Genomic DNA, 19455 nt, shown 5'->3' on the forward strand with positions numbered 1-19455 from the left:
TAGCACACTGCAGATTGTTTTGCCTTCCCTACAGCCCAGCACAAGCCATAGGTAACTGCAGTCATAATGTCTCAGCAAGATTTTATTCCCCATGATAAGGAAAATTCAGGGTACAGAGTCTGAAGAAAGTATTGCCAAACTCTTTTCCAAGCATGGCAGTAATATAATCATGTAATGTGGAGAAGAGAACTTTTGCTTGGGGATCATGCCTTTATCCACACTGTTCTGAACCACTCCTCTCTCAGAAGGGCATCCAGCTCTACAGTCTTTTAGGGTAGAACCCATTTAAGTCTTTCCTGTCCTTTGTGTAACCATAGTATCATACATGAATACCAAACAGCAAAGAAATTAATAAAAATAGTATCAGGAGGTGGTAGATTACAAAACATCAATACAGCACAGAAAATCTCTAGAAGGTGTCTTATAAATACAAACAAGGTATTCTAATACTGTGTTATCTCTGCTAGCACAGAGTTCAGTTTCAGTGTTAATTATGGACCATACACACTGGTACTTTTTCCCCCATCTCAGCCTGCTTCTCAAAACAGACTCATCTAGAAAATCTCCAGCTTTGCAAGAACCATTTGCACCAAAAACACTAGGAGAAGTGCTAGAATATAAGTACTCTATTTTTGCTATTTTGTTCACAAGATTTTATAGAAGCTGGGTGAGCAAAAAACGACAGAGACACAACGAAACATCACTAAGGCTTTAGCAGTGTAGACAATAAAGAGGACAGAGTCTGAGCAGTTAGAGATTGCACTTCTACTAGTTTAACTTGGTAATAATCAAACTTCAATATATAACCTAACCAAGGTGAAAACCATCAGGTTTTGTTCTTTCTACCTTTGTGAATAAAATTAACGCTATAGTATAGAGACACAAATTGATTAAAAAGGAGAGAATGACACACAAGAAATTAAAACATTACTTTGTAATTTATACACTTATTTCTTATGGTATGATCACATGTCTTCCAGTTCTAAGGGTTTATTTGACCCATGGCTCTGTGTACTAAATTAGTCACAAGAAATCCAGGGCTCCAACTAAACTATAAGGACTGCAGTTTGCACACTATTAGCAAGTCTGAACACTGTGTTCAGCTAAGAGCAACAATATATGCAAGGAAACATTCAGAGTAATGAAACAAGATGTGACAATTAGTAGCTCCTCAAAAAAAACCCCAAACTAAACAAACCCAAAAAAAGAACAAAACCAAACAGTAGAATACAATCTTAGAGAAGACTAAGAAACAGGAGTAAGTAACAGGGAGTATTTGCAGCTCTTTCACTCATCATGTTGAAGCCCCAAGTCAGAACCAGCTGTGAAATTTTTCTAAGATTAGCGTTGCACTTTGCCTCACCAACTGGACTTCTAAATAAACCAAGGAGACTAAAAATAAACCAGTGATAATTTTATATGCCTGTATGAACAGCTTCTCTCCTCCCAAAGTATTCACCTTTAAAGATTTAAATAGAGCATTAGAGATTCTTTGCATTCAGAAACCACTGAAAAAAAGCACATAGAAACCAAAACTGACTAAAGCTTATTGTACATTTGTACTTAGAATATATGTGATCCTTATGCCTCCTTGACCAGTGAATCCTATCTTTCGTTATGTTTTGCAGGAGTCTGAGATGGCGCCTTTAGAATTTGATTTTGTGTAAAAATACTCACCAAATCTGATTTCTGCTACATTAAGGAGTCCTCTGGTAAAATATATGACGCATGGAATGAAATAAGCTGTAGTTCTAGAATGAGTCTTTAAGCTTACTTCCTTTAGTACTTGACCACTAATACTAAAGACTACTGGATCAAACTACAGTTTTAATTGGATATATAGGACATGATACAGTAGTATAGTTAAACAGCAAGTTAGATGCTAAAATATAACATTGATTTGTATTCTTTTACTGGAAATATTTGTAATATGAAACTAGGATACAATAAACTCATTTTTAATGCATATTCCGTACAGAGGAAAGCTACTGCTGTCACCAGGTTATGCTCAAAGTCCATTCATCAAATAAATGTTAGATTAATTGGTTTGCTGTTTCTCAGTCTAAAATGAGATTACAGATTAATTTAATTCTCATTAATAGTGATGAAATGTTGATTATACAGTTCTTACACTGCTGATTGCTTGCTAAAGCACACACACAGAACTGGTCTGCCACAATTTTTTAAAAGAGCCTGATGTCTAATAATTTAATCAATTTTTCCATATAGGAACTTGCCCAAGAGCACAGAACAACAGTTCCACCTAAAATCTTTGTTTCGTTGGATGAAAAGTTTGCGCTAATAAGATAATCAGATTGGACAGAGAAAAGAAATTCCATTTTGGAGATAATGTTAAAATTATTTCTTGGTAAATAGAGGATGTCAAAGATTGGAATGTAAAGTAATAAAACAGGCTGGAAGAAATACAGGTGGAAGATGCAACATGCTAGAAGAGGGTTACACTGGAAAAATGTGAGAGATGTCAGATGGGAAGATATGTGGAGCCAGAAGCCAGAACAGCTGAAAAGTACAAATTGCAAGAAAATATGATCATAGTGTTCAGATGTTGCTCTAAAACTAAAGCTCAGGAATACTTCAGAGACACTACATAGGAAGAGAGACAGTTTTGAAAATTTCATTTGAAATACCACATGTTTTAATCACAGGCACTGTGAGGCTCAGAAGGACATTTTAGTTTACCCATTTTGGAAAATCCACCAATGAAAAGAATTCCTCAAGTGTAAAGATTTCTTCATGTCAACATTGAGTCATATTCACCTTAACCTGTGCTTATCTTGTGACAATGGTGGCCTTATTCAGATTACTTTTTTTGAGCAGGATTTGACTTTAACACAATCATAGAAATTATGTTCTTGAAAAGAAGTTAGTGTGGGTTCATGTAAACATAAAGTCATAATTACTAAGAGCAATCTATTTATCTTATGTTCTTCAAAACCCATGCTCTTAGAGTACATGGATTCATAACTACTTGTGCATTTGGTCTCCTTTCTTAAATTGTTTTGATCCAAAAAAGTGCACACTGTGAAAACTTCCTCATTTCACTTAATCTCAATAATCTCTATCATACCAAAAATGGGATGAAATTGTTTTCTTCTATTTTTTTTAACCAGCAACCAGTTTCTGAGACATGTTTTCCACTGGAAAACTGGCACTGTTTTATACCTGCTCACATTGCCGTGCATCTATTACCACGTTTTTCATCTCTATATTCCTACTTTTTCTTTTTAACCCAGGTTCCTTTGTGTTGAATTCTCCTCTTCAGCCTTGCATTCATTAGAAATGGTGCCATGAGTTTGTTGTTGTGCATCCCGTTACCCACTCACCCCTCCCCAACAATTCCTGATCACATACCAGTCAATTCACAGAAGAGGAATTTCACAAGAGCTGCACTGGTAGCTTTCATTTTCTGGTTCTGCATTTCTCGGACTCCAATGTATTTTGCCTGGAAACCTTTTTGCAGATTGTGTTTGATTACTGTATTTGTGCTGGATATTGAACTCAGTCCCAGCAAGGCAAGCAGTTCAAAGACTGACCATGTTACACACATCACTAGCCCAAATCTAAGCCTGAAACATAGTAAGGGTGTTGTAAGGACATGAGGACAGATGTACATTGATCTGAAAGCAAAGTGTTAGACTAGAAGCTGATTCTGCCAATCCTGTTGGAGCTTTCTGGGCAATTTAGTATCTCACCAGAACACAAACAATATATATTAATGTGTTTCTATCAAAAAAGTGTCAACAAATTTACACCCCTGAAAGTTTCTTCCCCAGCAGTCAGGCAACAGAACTTCTCATTAAAACTGTGTGTAACCCTTGTTGGTATCAGTGATCCAAATGGGCTAATGCTCCAAGTCAGGATTATCTTTTGAGTCTTTGTTTAAAGACAGAGTAAGAATGTATATCTGTTCTAATATGAAAAGGCAGTAGGTTGTAACAATGTGATAGACTATTTCAGAAACAGAACAACCCTTCTCTTTGGCTGCATTTCCTTGACAAAAACCTTCAGACTCAGCAACCAGGCAAGGAGTTTCATTTACTATATAGAAAGACAGACACAGAAGTACTTCCTAAGAGCTAACATTAAAAAAGTCATCTGCAACTGGACAGATTTCTGAACCCCTGACAATGGAAGTGTTTAAAGCCCTGTGCCACAGGTCACTATTCCTCTCTAGTGAACAGGAGCTGTTATATCCCGCCTTTCATTGATTTACCATTACTGAACGGATTCCTCATTTTAACAAAACATATTGTTATATTCTAGATAAGTCTTCGACAATTCTTTACACTAACCTATGGAATTCAATTGCCACCATTAATTTCACTCCCGTATTTATCAGCAGAAGCTTTTTTCCTGCAAGAACCAATTTATTTAATTGAATAGTTTAAAGGGCTCCAAAACCACATACAAAAGATGAGGTTATAGCTAATAGCTTTCAAATATACTTAAAAGCTTGAATCATTAGCAGTTGCTTAAACTAGGAATTTTTAAGTGCAAGCCAGAATTTATTGCAAACTAGCCTTAGTCTTGTGATTTTTCACATTTCATTTTTTCACAAGTAGAGAAGGCAGTTAAAATATTATGCTGTATTTAGGAATAAAGCCTGCACTTTGCTGTCCTTCACTATTCCAGTTTTTGGCATTCCTGGAATATCACATGCTCAATTTATCATCTGAGTTTTAAGTTCTTAATTACATTTATCCCCATGATTTTCTTAAAAGGTAAATAAATCCAGTTGCTCACATTTTACAAAAAACCAAGGCATGTAATTCCAGAACTGAATGCTGTAATGCTGTTCTACATAAGAAATTTTTAGCTCTCTATGCATTAGAAGAAACAGGCATCAAAGGATGGCATATGGAAACTCCTTCAGTGCAGTAGCTATTGGAAGATTGCAGTCCTACACACAAAATGCACCTGGAGGTGAGAGAATCTCATTTCCAGCTCTTAACCATGCAAATATTTAGGTATTTCAATGAAAAAGGAAAGTATTTCTGTAGGTGGTTCATTGCTGAATGTCCCGAGGATAAGCAATGAGTTACCACTGAAAAAGATACAGGTTTAGATCTACACCAGGAGGAAATATCCAATTTCTTTGTGTCCAATCAGTAGGCTAGGGAATGACAACAGTGGTATTATCCCCACACTTCCTCTGATCAAAGAAGTTCTGCACGTGACTGGGTATGGATTAGGGATGTAGGTCATAAGATCAAACACAACAAATGAAAAATGAATTTCAGCATAGTTTCTCTTAGCTTTATTTCAAGTGGACAAATAAATTTTAAAGACCTGAAAATCACTGCCTCTGACTCACATGAGAGTGGAAAACAAGACCACATTGTTAAATGGTACTATTAACCTGAGATTATTGGTGTGTAGAAAAAGGCAAGAAGGAATAAAGTCCAATATACTTTTCTAGAACTATGATGAATGTCAAAAAAATTAGGGAAAACCTAAGCTGCTTTGAAGAACTGAAGAAAATCCTGCAAAAATCAATAGTAAGATTGCTATCAATATGTTTGGAACAGATCCAAAATTACTATCTCTGACATTAACATAAAAAATTGCAGCTGTTTGCATTTATATTTCCTTTTAGCAACAATGGAAGAATGTACTAGGATAGAATAAAGTTAACCCTTTCTCTGGCATACTTCACATGCACATTTTGAAGTTTTTTAGAATTCTTTATCTTGGTTTCTAGAAAAATATGAGTTTGGTGACTTGGATTTTTTCTTTTGATTTTGTTGTGTTTTTCATTTGTTTGGTACTTTTTATTCAAATAAGAAATTCTGCCTGTACAGAACCACAGAAAAATATGGCATTTAAATTATTTATGAAGCCAAACTGTTGTCTTCATCTGATCACCCTTAATCATGAAGTAGGGATGCAAAAGCTTCAAAAGAGTAAACCTTTCTGAGGAAAAAAAAACCCCACCCCATTATACACTATGCTATAAAATTTAATGGTTAAAACTGAATTATTCTGAAAGTCTGTCCTTTTAAAAAAAACCCTCTATTCACTTCAGTGGAAATTTGTTGAGTTAAATATCTCTAGAGCTATCTAATCTATTAATTCTAATTAAAGAAAAATGCAATTCAGTGCAATGATAATGGCAACCAAGATTCAGATTCTTTTACTCTGAATCAAAGGGCACAAAGCCAGTTTTGAACTATAACTCAAAAACTTGAAACAATACTTGACCTTTACTTTGATATTGCACAAGATGCCAACTACTGCCATAAATACAAAATATTTAATAATATATCACATACCTATCATATAAATTAGTAAATCCAGACAATTACTTGTCTTAATAATTACGCTGATTGTGGACTTACTTCTGCATGGGTTTTTAATAATTTCTGCATATCGTTACAAGACACACACAGTTATACTCTTTCATATATTAGAAATCACAAAAAGATTTGTTCAATTCTCTATTAATTGATCAAGTTTCACAACATAAATGACAAAACCATACAAGTCAAAACAAGAATACTTCTGCTATTTACATAATGTGATAAATAATGCAACAAACATGACTGGAAATAAGAAAAAAAGAAATCTAATATGATATAAAATACAGTGAGAAATCTTTTCTCCAATCATTCTGTATGTTTTCTGCCTCTTTCAGACTACATGAAATTCTGATTATGTAAAAAAACCACACTCTTCTTTATGGCATGCATTTATGTAGTCCAGATCATAGAGTATAAGAAAGTCATAGCCAGCAGAAATGCATATTGTTCTCCTGGCAAAGCAATCTTCTAATTGTTTTTCGGACAACCATCAAATAATTAGGTTAAGAATAAAATGACAATAAAAACCATCAGTTTCTAGACATACAAACAAATACCCCTTTCAGAGAGTGGAAGTAACTGTCCCTGAATTCACAACTTGTTTAAGACTTAATTAGAATTAAAGTTCAATTGACTACTAGATTCACAGCAGCACATTCTATGTAACAGAAATTGCTTTTTTCATCTAGCATAGAAAGTTTTGAAATAAACCCAAAAGTCTAAACACAGTTGGAGTTTGGAGACATCTGCATTTGCAACTTTAAGTTAGTTCCATTTTAGCTGTAAATGTCTGTCAAAATACTTCATGAAAATAATTACATGCTGAAAATTCAGGAAATTGGAAATTAGGTCCATACATAAACTTCACAGCTGGGGCTGCTTTAGTTACAATGCACCTTGAGCCAAACCACACAAACAAAATGACTCAAAACAATCTTCAATGTAAGGAAAGTATAAACTCATATATGACAATCATTGAAAGTGTTTTGCATTTCAGAATTATAGAGACACCTCTTTGTATTGTGGCCTGAAGCAAGTATCACTGATCATTTTTAGTATGCTGGAACGAGGATATTGGTAACAAATTTTCATGACAGACACACACACACTCAATGAGATAATAAATTAGTTTCCCCAGTGAAGGCTCACTAATAAGATTGGATCTAAAATTTAGGTCACTTAATTTTAAGACTCAGCTAATGGGCTAAAAAAAAAAAAAAAAAAAGACTATAACTTCATAACATAAATTCAGGTTCAATCTTTTTTACCATAAACATTAGCACCATTGTAAAGTTGCAAAGAGTAAGCTTCTTGCAAAATTAAATGATCTAATTGTAAAATGCATTTGATATCTCCTTGCAGAGAGGTTATTTCTAAAAGAAAAATAAAATATTCTGTATTACATTAAGAAGTTATAAAATTTAAGCAATTAGTTTTTAGTGCTATGTAAGGTCTGATGTCACTGGAAGGATAAATTTGTAAAACTTCTTTCCAATATGATTTATTGATTCTATTTCAAAGACAGTGCTTCTTTTATTTGCAAATACAAAACCTATTATACAATCAAAGAAACTTTACCTTTTCTTCTTTAGTATCCAGAGGTGACTAGAGAGTACGAAAGTCCTTTAACTACTTGACAATCATATAAGAAAACTCCTAGCCTGCTAAGGTTAGAAATAGGCCATTTGCCCTGCCTCACACAGAAATAAAGCATTGTGAACTCATATGCCCAGCTTGTTCTGATTACTAGAGGAAGTTCTTTAAAACAACACACCAACAAATTTTCCACCTACAAGGCAAAGAAAACTTTCTGAGAGGGACTTTTTATAAGGTTATGTAGTCACAGAACAAGGGGTAATGTATTTAAACTGAAGGAGGATGGATTTGGCTTAAATATAAGGAAGAATTTCTTTACTGTAAAGATGGTGAGGCACTGGAGCAGGTTGCCTGAAGTTGTGGATGGCCCATCCCTGGGAGTGCTCAAGGCCAGGCTGGACAAAGCCTTAAGCACTTAAGCATCCTGGTGAAGTGGAAGGTGTTCCTGCCCATGGCAGGTGGTTGAAACTAGATGATTTTTAAGGTCCTTTCCAACCCAAGCCACTCTATTATTTTTAACGTATCGTGAATCCCTCTCTTCAGTCTTTGACAGGGTCCAAAACTTACCATTTCCATTATCTGCTATGGCCAATGGCTCTCTGCAACTTGTCATCTTTCTCAAGGGATTAACAGTCCTTTGAACTTCAGCCAGCAGCACTGCTTGCATTGCCTCAATAATCTGTCATAAATGCAAATTATTATTGGAGGATATCAGTAACTCAATTATTTATCTAAGTATTTGACAATTTTAACCAACTAGCACAAAATCTGGAAACTGTCCTGGTGAATGTCATTAGAAAGTCGACGCTTATTAATAAGTCTTTCAGAAAGAGATAATCACATGTCTCTACATACACATTGAGGAAAAAAACTGTTAACTAGATAGCAATAAAATAGTGTAAGTTGTCAGTCAGGACTGCTTCCCAATAGACATTCATTTTCTTTAATGTCAAATCTAGAATCAAGTCACCTACTGCCTCCTTTATTTCAAAGATAAACAATTACTAGCAAAATACGCTTATAAAGTACAAGGTGCTAACAGCTAATAAGTATCTCTAGTTTTTCCTGATATGTGCAAAAGTGCTTGATAGAATGAACAATGACCTTGTTGTCTTGGGGTGACTTGGTTTTGACGTTTTTAGAATTTCTGGCATGTGATTTTTCTGATAAAATTAATGAATAATTTGTTATTAGTGGTGACACTATTCTTCTAGCTCAAACACAACACCCCCATATTTTTTGTCAACAACAGAGAGAAATACCATTCCTCAAACTCATCTTATACATAATGAACATCTACTGGAGCTGTGAGCAGCCTGTAAATGGCACCTGCAGTAGCAGGTGTGCCTCATGTGGGCATTAGGACAATGCAGTGTGGAGGCTGTCTGACAGAGTTAACACTTTCCTTCTCTTTAGCAAAAAGTGACATAAGAACTAAGGATATTTAAACATGTAAAGACATAAAACACACGAAGACCTTAGACAAAAGACCTCAAAACTTTGCAATTCTTAGTCCAAATTTCAGTGAATCCTTCCCTGCATTTGGTATTTCTTTCAGAAAAGGAGTACAATTTTTCCCATTTGGGAAGGTATTCATTCTCAAGTACAAGAAATTTCCTAAAAAACAGGGTGAATCTAAGGTTTCAACTTAAATATGAATTTAAGTTGAATACAAAAACTTTATATTTAATATATTTTATTACAGAAAATTTAAGTTTATATGCTATTTATTTTTAAAGCTATTAAAATTATTTAATATGAATTATTCATATTTCATATGAATTGAAGTTGATATGCAGGACACGTCAAACTGCTCAAAAGAGAGATCATTTCAACTCACTAATTAACTACTTGTCCTCAAAAATATCTCAAGCTGCCCTTGTAAATTCAAACCATTAAGTGGAACAAAGGCTGTGGGTGTCCTTTGTGACAAAATCTTTTCTTGTTATATAGTTACATAGTCAATGTAACTTTTACACACTGCAGAAAGTTCACTACAAGTGAACCCAACCCTATGTGATTCAACAAAGCACAAACCTTCACCTTGTTGTAATAGAACTTTATTTTACAGGGGATACCAAAGGCCTCACATCTATGCAGCCCTGAGCCTTGGGGATTACAGACCCTGACTTTGCAGCAGACTCTTACAACATATCTACAATAATTAAGAAAGAAAAGAAAATACAGACACATTTTCATTGTCCTGGGGAAATTTTTAACAAAACAATTCTTACAGAGGTACACAAAAGAAATCTGCTAAGAACCTTCCACTAATCTGGATCAGATGCTCTTTACTGGTATCACTGCTGTGCATGCCAGGCAGCATTTTAATAGCTTCCTCTAACATCTTAAAGCAATAAATTGTAATGAATGGCGCAAGATAATATTATTGTAGAGGCACCTGTAGATGTCTCTGCATGTTACTTGACTGTTTCTTTCTTGTTTCTACATTTCCACAGTGCTTGGTGTGGTTTCACATGGAATTTTGTCTTCTCATGGACTCTCACTCCAAAGATTTCTCTCCCATCTGTCCTTACCACCAAGTTTAACAATCTCCAGTGGTTTTTCCTGTTTCTAATGCAACAGATCTGCATGAGCCCCTTTCACGTTCTCTGATCACTTCCACTTTATCTTTAGTGTCTTTCTGGATATAAATTAGTTACCTTATTGGCTACATATGGTTTCATTTTTTCCTCTATAATTGTAATTGCTGTTGAAAATGCAATGTGATTTTTAGTTGGGTTATTAAAAGTGACAAATTATGCTGGTTCTTTGACTGAGGAAGTATAAATAGCTTATGTCGACATATAAATACTGATATTAAAAGTGAAAGGTAATTGTTTGACTTTGAAGCAGCAATAATAGAAAATAATTCAAAAAGACAGGTGAACAAAAGTTGAGGTAAGTTGTACTGTTACATCTATACCAAGTTATCCTGGCTTTCCTTTCTACACTTCATCAATTACTTCCAAAGCTTACTATTTTCTTTCTAATGAGTGAGTTTAAGGAGAGAAGTCAATAGATACCACTCCTGGTTATTGCTCAGGCCATAACCTCTACTGGTCTGAGCCTTGCAGAGACTGTCTCTCAGGTGCCTCCATAACAGTGTCACATCACAGGGCAAGAAATACACATCAACTGAAATGATCCAGTCAGCTTTGCTGTAATTCTGCACAGTAATTGTCAGGACAGTTGTCTAGATACTTCTACTGAACTATGTAATTTTCTTCACGTATATATCTGGAAAGACAAACACACAAGTCATTTCTGTGTGGGATGGGAGTGTGGCAAGGAATGGCTATTAAGAATGGATATTTTATCTGAAATAACAGCAAAACAGATGAAGACAACCTTTCCTTTCAAATCATCTGGAGAAAAGAAAACACTAAAAATATTTTTAAAACATAAACATTTTTAAAATTTGATTCAGAATTTGACCTCCCTACAACCTTCAAAAAGTCAGTAGAGCCAATTGCAGCAGGTATTTTCAGCAAGCTTTTTCTGTTTCTTTGTTTGCACAGAATCTGTTACAGCGCTGTAAGGAGATGAGGAACCAGTAATTGGTAACTCCTTTGGGTCATGTCTGAGAGTCAGTATCCTTCATGGAAGATCACAATGGAAAAAGTTTTTAAAAACAGCCTAAATAGTGATGTTTTTGGTAAATGTACTTGAGTGCTTGATACGGCTGCTCAGGATTAATAAATTTGCCATTAAACTGTGATTACATAAATAAAGTTTTAACAAAACCATCTTACTGTCAACAAAAACTACAGCTTCATATAAACTACTGGTCAAACTACTAAATATCATACCTACTTCAAACACCTTATTTTTTTGAATCTTAAAAGTTCTATGGCACTTTGGTGGAAAGCAATCCAAAATCTGTTCTGCTAAGTGGGTTGACAAAGCTTAGTGCAGCCACAATGCTGCACCTAAACAATGTTAACATTTGAGAAGCTTTGAGAGCGTGATATTTGCAGTAGTCGACAACTTCAGTGTCTTAAAATTTAAAGTCATTTCAGGTGAAAAAGTCTGAGGCAGCTTATTCCATACCTTATCTTCCAGCATACTAAGCTCCTGTGCTAGATGAGACCAATAAAATTGTTTACCTTGATCAGTTGCTAAATACACTCAAAAATATAAATATCTATATCTCACATAATCAGTTATGTTACTTCCATAAATATATGAACTACTCTCTAAAGAGTTTAAGTGGCTGACCAGGTCAGCAAGAGATTATATGCATTCCACATGACAATTGTAGTTATTGAGGTTTCAAAAGAAAAAGAAAAAACCTCTTACTGTAAGAGAAAGGGGAGAGAAAAAGAATTCAGTAACAATATGGAAGATGTGCAGAAAGCAGAAATATAATAACTGATAAGCTCAAGATGAAATGCTGGAATCAACTGAATGTGAATATTTGCAGACACTATTTTCATCTAACAGAACAGGAGACTATCACTGCAGCATTCTTACAGAACTCAGCTCTGGAAAATATTCTTTGCATTTGAAGTAGCAGAGAGTTGCATTCAATTTCAAAAGTAATATCATAAATTAGATTTGTAACAGGGATTTCCCCTTTCTGGAGTAAAATCCATTGTGGTCAGAGTGTAACATCTTGACTTTTGTATCCCTGAATATTAACTCACTCAAACAACTACACAACTTTATTTAAATGCATATTTCCAAAATGAAAAATGGTCTCTAGATTTCACTGCTTAGATTGTTTCAATGCTGCTTGTCAATTCTCAACAAGTTGGTTATTGCTAAAGACTTCAGATTCTTCACTAATAATAGGGATGAGCATCATCTGACCAGAAGAATCCATAACTACATGACTTGCAAGTTCTTCTTAAAGACTGTTGTAATAATTAAAGACTCAGGATTTTTAACCATCACTAAGGCATTTTGAGTTTCTTCTATAATAATACATTAGTACAGGACACTATCCTTATTTCGGCCCTTTGTTTTCCTGGAGCCAAATATGGCATTTTTGATGTAAGTTACACGTGGTTGTTACAGAAGAAATAACTCATTTCTTAAAGAAATGCTATCAACAAGAGTACTTAGATGAAAGATTAGTAGGAGAGCTACTTTGTCACATCTAAACATTTACTTTAAGGCTAAACAGTTTCATGAATGGCATACTTCATACTGTAATATTAATCTGTTTTCTACAGACCTGAATGGCATGACTTATGTCATAGTTTCCCCATAAATTGTAACTACTGGGTCACATTACTGATTCCAAATACTAAATTACAGCAAATGGCACGTAAGGATTACATTGCTACAACTGACACAGGCCATTTCCTACCTTTACAGATTGGTCATTCCAACAACAAATGAGTTTCAGAAATGAAATGCTCCCAAAGTCTGGGGAGTATCTACTCCTACCTGAAACAGACATGTATAGTTTATGAACTGACAATACGTAGAGAAACACACAGACAGAAAAATATTTCAACATTTTAAAATTTTCATTTCAGCACCAGACCTGAAAAGATCTGAAAAAAATGTTATTTCTTAGAACATGCTCTTATCTGATAGAATAAGCACAAAATGTTCAGACAATCTACTGCTTTAACATTTATTCCCATCCTAAATTAAATTAATGTTGGGTTTGGAGGGAGGGGTTTCTGTTCGTTGGTTGTTTTTTTGGGGCTTTTTTGTTTTGGGGTTTTTTTGGGGGTGGTTTTGTTTGTTTGGGTTTTTTTTAACAGAACTGATATCCCACGGAGTACTCTGTCATCACAATTTTCTAAATATATTAAGAATACTTTCTGGTTTGGGTTACTTAACTGGGTATTCCCTGCTCTCTGTCCAGTGTGTCCTTGATGCTAAAGAACAGATTGTTCCCAGAATCTCCAAGATCAGCAAGTTTCAGATTTTAATTTGTAAATGTGAACAACTGTATGAACTAGGAGATATAACACATGAATAAATTACCTTAGAATTTTTAAGTCATTCAGTAAATCTGTTTTTATGTTCATGAACATTTTAGTCACCATTTCCATGCCTTTCCCCTACTTACTTTCTACTGTCACTTTATTTTATGTTCCATCTCTTTTTTCCAATGGACATTTCTGCTGTTATTGCAAGTTCTACAGTTGTGTGCATATTAGACTCAGAGAAGGAAAGGTAACTAATTTTTGATGGTGATACTAAGGTTTACGTATACAGCACAGCGTCAAGATTTGATGCAAAAGAATTTATATTTTCAGTCTGGACATGGCTTATTCTGTAAGAGGAACACTATATTTGTCAGGTAACATGTACTGATGAATGTCCATATTCTGTTTAGGTTTTTATTTAAATGTCCTTTGGTTAGTTACATACTGTAAACAAACCAAGGCTGGCTTGCAAAGCCAAGATTGATGAGCAATGGCCTGTGGGACATTAGCAGGAACAGATTACTTTATTCTGCCCTGAGCCAGAAGTCTAAAGGCATTATTGAACACTCAGGATGGCTCCTGCATTACTAAGGCAACAGTTTGCTTGGAGGGCTGTATATATTATTGGGTGGGCACGTAATGGTGATGAGGGAGATGGGGGAAGGGGATGAGGGCAGTGTTTGTCTTATTACATTTCTGGTTTTCTGATTGCTGGAAAGTGTCTTTAAAAACTCAGCTAAATGTCTTGTCACAACAGGAAAAATACCATTGATTCCAGTTAACACTTTGTTTACACATTCTTCATGGTATTCACAGAAGAAACAGCATAATTCAGTTTCTCTGTTTGCAGACTGGAGAGCATAAAGAGCAATATTTTTTATCATTATTGAAATTAAATTATTTAGCAACAAAAAGCATGCAAAACCAGAACACTTAAAAGTTAATACTGGCAATTCACATACTTACTGCTTGGTAAGTCTCCATAAAAACTGGGGCATGAAAGTGTTACTGCTTCTATGTTTCGCCATTTGTCATGTACAGATTCTGGCTTCTGTGAACTAAAAGGATATGAAACTATTAAACAAAACCTGAACACATATGAGAATCTTATGTATTAAGGTAGGGCTGGGATTTTTTTTTACAGTAGGTGCTCTGCTATCAATTACTATCAACCCCTATTAAGTTTCTCTTTAGAAGTCACATTATTTTGCCCACAACTTGATATTGAAACATTCACAAGTATACAACGTTGAAAAGTACTGTCCAAATGCAGAAACTTAAGCCGAATAAGCTTTGAGCCAAATGTGAAGCTTTATTTTGCAATAAAGAAACAAACTCATACGTAAAGAACTGAATTAAAATGCCATTTAAAAAAAAGAATTTTTCTGTTTTTTTTTTTTTTATAATACACAGGACAAAAGTTCAAGGGAAACTAAAAGCCTTTTTTATAGGTTTCCTTTTTTATTCCACAGTGGTAAATAATTTAGAGGATCATTACAATACTTGGGATTTCAGTGGATGGCTAAAATCTAGGAGACCAGTCCGTACATATTCTTTCTTGCTCTTTCTGAGTCACTAACTCAGCAATCTAATCCTTGAAAACAAAGGATACAGATAGTGGAGAAAGAAAGTGGAAAAAAACCACTCCAAATCCTTGCACAATTTAAAACTATTTCTTTTAAATAAATCACTATAGTGACCTGCAAAAACTACACTTACGTATAATTTTAAAAATAATACATTTGCCTTTCAAATTCACTACAATGAACAGTGAGTCATAACATTTCCAAATGTACAATACCAAACAACTCTGAAAGCTTGCAGCTGGAGTGTTTTAAGTTAGAGGCACAAATGTGAAAAAGCAGGAGAAAACAAATTCTTTGCAGATCTTTTCTTCCCAGCTTGTTCTGGTTTCTGTCCCACTTTTAGGATCTGACACATTTTGCTGCAGGTTTTTTTATTTTCACAGGCTGTGTCAAGTTGGGAAAAAAACCAACAGCTACACAAACACCAGGACCCTTGCGAGCTGTGAGAGCTGTCCCTACCAACAACTTCTGCAAATACTGTGGTGAATTAGAATTCAATATGCAGGTTTCTTTTCTCTTGACCATACTGCAGTTTTGGATAAAGCAACTGTCCAAAGAGGTATGGCTGCATATTGTATTTTTTGAAGGAAGACTTGACAAAATAACATTTGTAAAAGATAGTAGGGTTTATGTCGTAATCTGGTCTAGAAAAAACTTAAAATGATATAGCATTGTTTTTAAAAACAAACAAAAACCCCCACAAAAAACCAAAACCCTCCCCATTTTTTTTCTTGTGGCAGCTTTGATACTTAAAATTTTACAGGACATATGTCCCAAAGCCAGGATGTGCACGTCTAGGAAAGATGATTGATTCAGGTATGCTAATTAATTTCAATTACACAATGTCTTTCCAAAAGAATGCTGCACCAGGAAAGCATAAAGTACTTTTTTGCGTGGAAAGGAATTCATGTTCAAGCTGGAATCCTGAAATAAATCAGTCATTCATATAAGAGCTTGTAATGAATATGGACCAATAGTCAACATGATTAGCAGCAAAAGTAACTGAGAAATGTGCATTTGTCCTGTGGAATGGTGCACGTGTCTTGAGAGATGCTGAGTGCCTAGAGCTTTGTGGGAGACACAGATATTTGCTGCAAGATCAATACTTTCTGTCCCCCCTTCTTGCCTTGGGGCCATAGCATCACCAACATGAAGTTAATTGTCCCTAAAAAAATAAATACAGACCATCACTATGTTTGCTGAACAACAAAAAATTCATGGACAATATCCATTGCCTGATTAGCATGCTCTATTTGGCTTGTTCAAATAATGTTGAGCATGTTATTTTTCCTTTAATGCTGAACAAGAATTTAGTCAATAAATTTGCTTTGAGTAACATAAATGCTATTTGGGATGGTCCTCACAACATAAGGGCAGATGAGGCATTCATTCTCAGTAGCTGCCATCATAACTGGGGACACTGTACTTCAGAGATAGTATAACTAGGGCAGACTATTCTTGTCTCTTATGTTTTATTTATCTGTGAAGTCAAGGGTTCCATGGCAAAGGAAGTATATTGCTTATAGGGAGTGGAAGTTTAAACAGCACAAATGTGCTTAATGCACATCTTACTATGTGCCTAAAGAGACCTCATTATTCTACTTAGTTTGAACTGAAAGGAAAAGAGTGATCTCTGGAAAAACTGGGTGTGAAGCTGGATAATTCAAGTTCTAGCTCTTATGAAAAAAATTGCATCAGTTCTCATCTGCTAAACAGAAAAATGCAAAGACGCAATTATATCCTGATCATCTTTTCTTCAAAGAACATAAAAAAAGCTCTAGAGAAAGAACATAAGCTCCATTAAAGAAGTACATATTTAAGAAAAATTTGTTTCTTTTTTTTTTAACCACTAAAAAGAAAGAGGAGACTCAGAATATTCTGAGTTGGAAGGGACCCACAAGGACCATTAAGCCCAACTCCTAAGTGAATGCCCATTCAAGGACTGAATCCACAACCTCCAGTGATATTAGCACTATGCTCTGACCAACTGAGCTAATCTCAGGGTCAAACAGAAGGAGCGCAGAAGCTAAAAGTATGGAGATGTACTTGTTGAAGGTCCTCTTCCCAGAAAGTATGCGACTTGGCTGTGTGTTACCTAATAAGCTCTTCAGAGGAAAGGTTCGGGGCAGGAATAATACAAGTTTAATAATCTACGTTTAGCAATCACTCTGCTGTGACTTGTTATTTGAAATCAAGGTATTAGGTTGGTGTTTTATTTTAAGGCATCCTTCATTTTTATGTAGTTTCAGGACACAAAAGTATAACCAAGGGCATCAGTGTGACTAGAAGGAATTGGGTTTAGATGTAGAGACATTAGAAAATATAATCTACTCATAATGAAAAAGTTCTTACCTTTCGATTTTATCTGTAACTGCTGAAGGTGTATTAATTATCCTGTTGATTAAAGCTATTCTGTTAAATAAGAAAAATAGTGTTTCCAAGTCCCTTGTTCCATAGTCATCATCCTCAGGACCATCCTTCTTTCCAGACTGTCCTTCAGTTGCAACAAGGTATTCATTTGATAAATCAAGGACTCTCTTTGAAAACAAATTGAAAACTTCATGTTCTGCTAGCATACCACAATCAGTACATTTCCATCCTGGCAACATCAGGGAGAGGTGTCTTTCATCTGACACAAGTCCAAAAGAAACAGGACACTGAAGCCTCAAGATATCCAAGTGTCTTGCACAGAGATCATCTATTTCTTTATCTACACCCCATGGTAGGAGACATGACAAAAGTAGTTTAGCTGTATCAGTGGCAATGTTCACATCGATGTTTCCTGATGGCTGCATTCTGATCTTTCTTGAACTCTTCATTTTTTTCCATCTTTTCATGCCACCACTTTCTTCCACAGGCCTAGCTGCATTATTATCCCTGTGAACTTGGTCTGAACAAACAGTCTCCACCGGCCCATCTACTTGAGGTATGAAGGCAGCAGTTTTATTTCTTTTTAATGTCACTGCCCTTTTCTCAGTAGCACTTTTAGCTCTTTCTAGAGTGTACTGTTTGTGGAATGATTTTGATGACTTTAATCCATTGAGTTGAGATGAGAGAAGTTCCTCAAGTTTTTCCAGGTCAAATAAGAGAATATGAAAGTTTGCACTGCTCCATTTTGTCTTAGCTGGTAAAATAGTAAAGGGCTGTTGGATGCAGCTGGTATCAGTCAACTGAAAGAAAAATATTAAATGTCCAAACAAGAATCCAACAGTACTTTGCAATTTTCAAGATCTCAACATAGAACTGCCTATAGAATAGACAAAATCTATTAGCTCCATCAAGTTCAGTTTAATTACATTTATTCCATTTTGATTAAGCAAAAAAGATTTGCTTCCAAATAGCTTAAGATACACAGACATCCATGTGTAAATACTATAAAACAGGCTCCTTAATGTGTTCAATTACACTGCCATATCACAGATTGCACATATCTTTGCAAAAACCCTAGTCTGGTATTTCTTTGGCTAGGTCTCATTTCAAACTAAAATGATTATTGGAAAAATTTAAAGAATAAAACCTTTGTTTTTTCAAAATAAAGCTAGAGAAGCAAACCCAACAATGCTACAAAATTCTTGTAAACTTTGAGTGTCTATATGCCTTTTTGCAATTTGCTATATGGGATATATATACATATATGGCATTTGTATGGGACAAAGACTATGCCTTTTGCTATTTCAAAACAAGTAAAGCTATCTAAAAGTTACTTCCTTCTGATCTAAGTCACATATCAAGAACAATAAGGAACTAGGTAAATAAATCTCCACATACACAATTAATTGTCTTGGCTAAAAAAAAAAAAAAAAAAGAGAAAAAGGCTACTAAAATGTTTGTGAATATCTAACTTTATCTTGTGCCACCCTCTTTCCTACCTGCATCTTCCTAGAATTCTCCATGCTTTCCCCCCAGCTTTAAAGCTGGGTAATGGTAATGGCAATTTGTAAAGCATAATTTCAATTCTACATACTAACACGATAAATACACAAGGTTATACTGTTGTTAATAAACGACCAAAGTACATAGCTTTTAAAACCAAAAGATTTGAGAAGAACTACAGCTGCT

General features: G+C 35.0%; 1 protein-coding gene across 1 annotated transcript in view; it reads right to left on the minus strand.

Annotated features, from left to right (window-relative positions):
• Positions 1–19455, minus strand: part of WDR72 (WD repeat domain 72) — a 93079-nt gene that overhangs the window by 31761 nt on the left and 41863 nt on the right. The window contains exons 14-17 of the mRNA XM_066328472.1: positions 17749–18566; positions 14773–14868; positions 13234–13309; positions 8484–8595 (exon numbers count right to left, since the gene is read on the minus strand). Coding sequence (XP_066184569.1) covers positions 8484–8595; positions 13234–13309; positions 14773–14868; positions 17749–18566 — 1102 coding nt within the window. The remainder of the gene's footprint in view (positions 1–8483; positions 8596–13233; positions 13310–14772; positions 14869–17748; positions 18567–19455) is intronic.

This window comes from Sylvia atricapilla, chromosome 13 (assembly GCF_009819655.1).
Source record: "Sylvia atricapilla isolate bSylAtr1 chromosome 13, bSylAtr1.pri, whole genome shotgun sequence".
Classification (NCBI taxonomy): Eukaryota; Metazoa; Chordata; class Aves; order Passeriformes; family Sylviidae; genus Sylvia; species Sylvia atricapilla.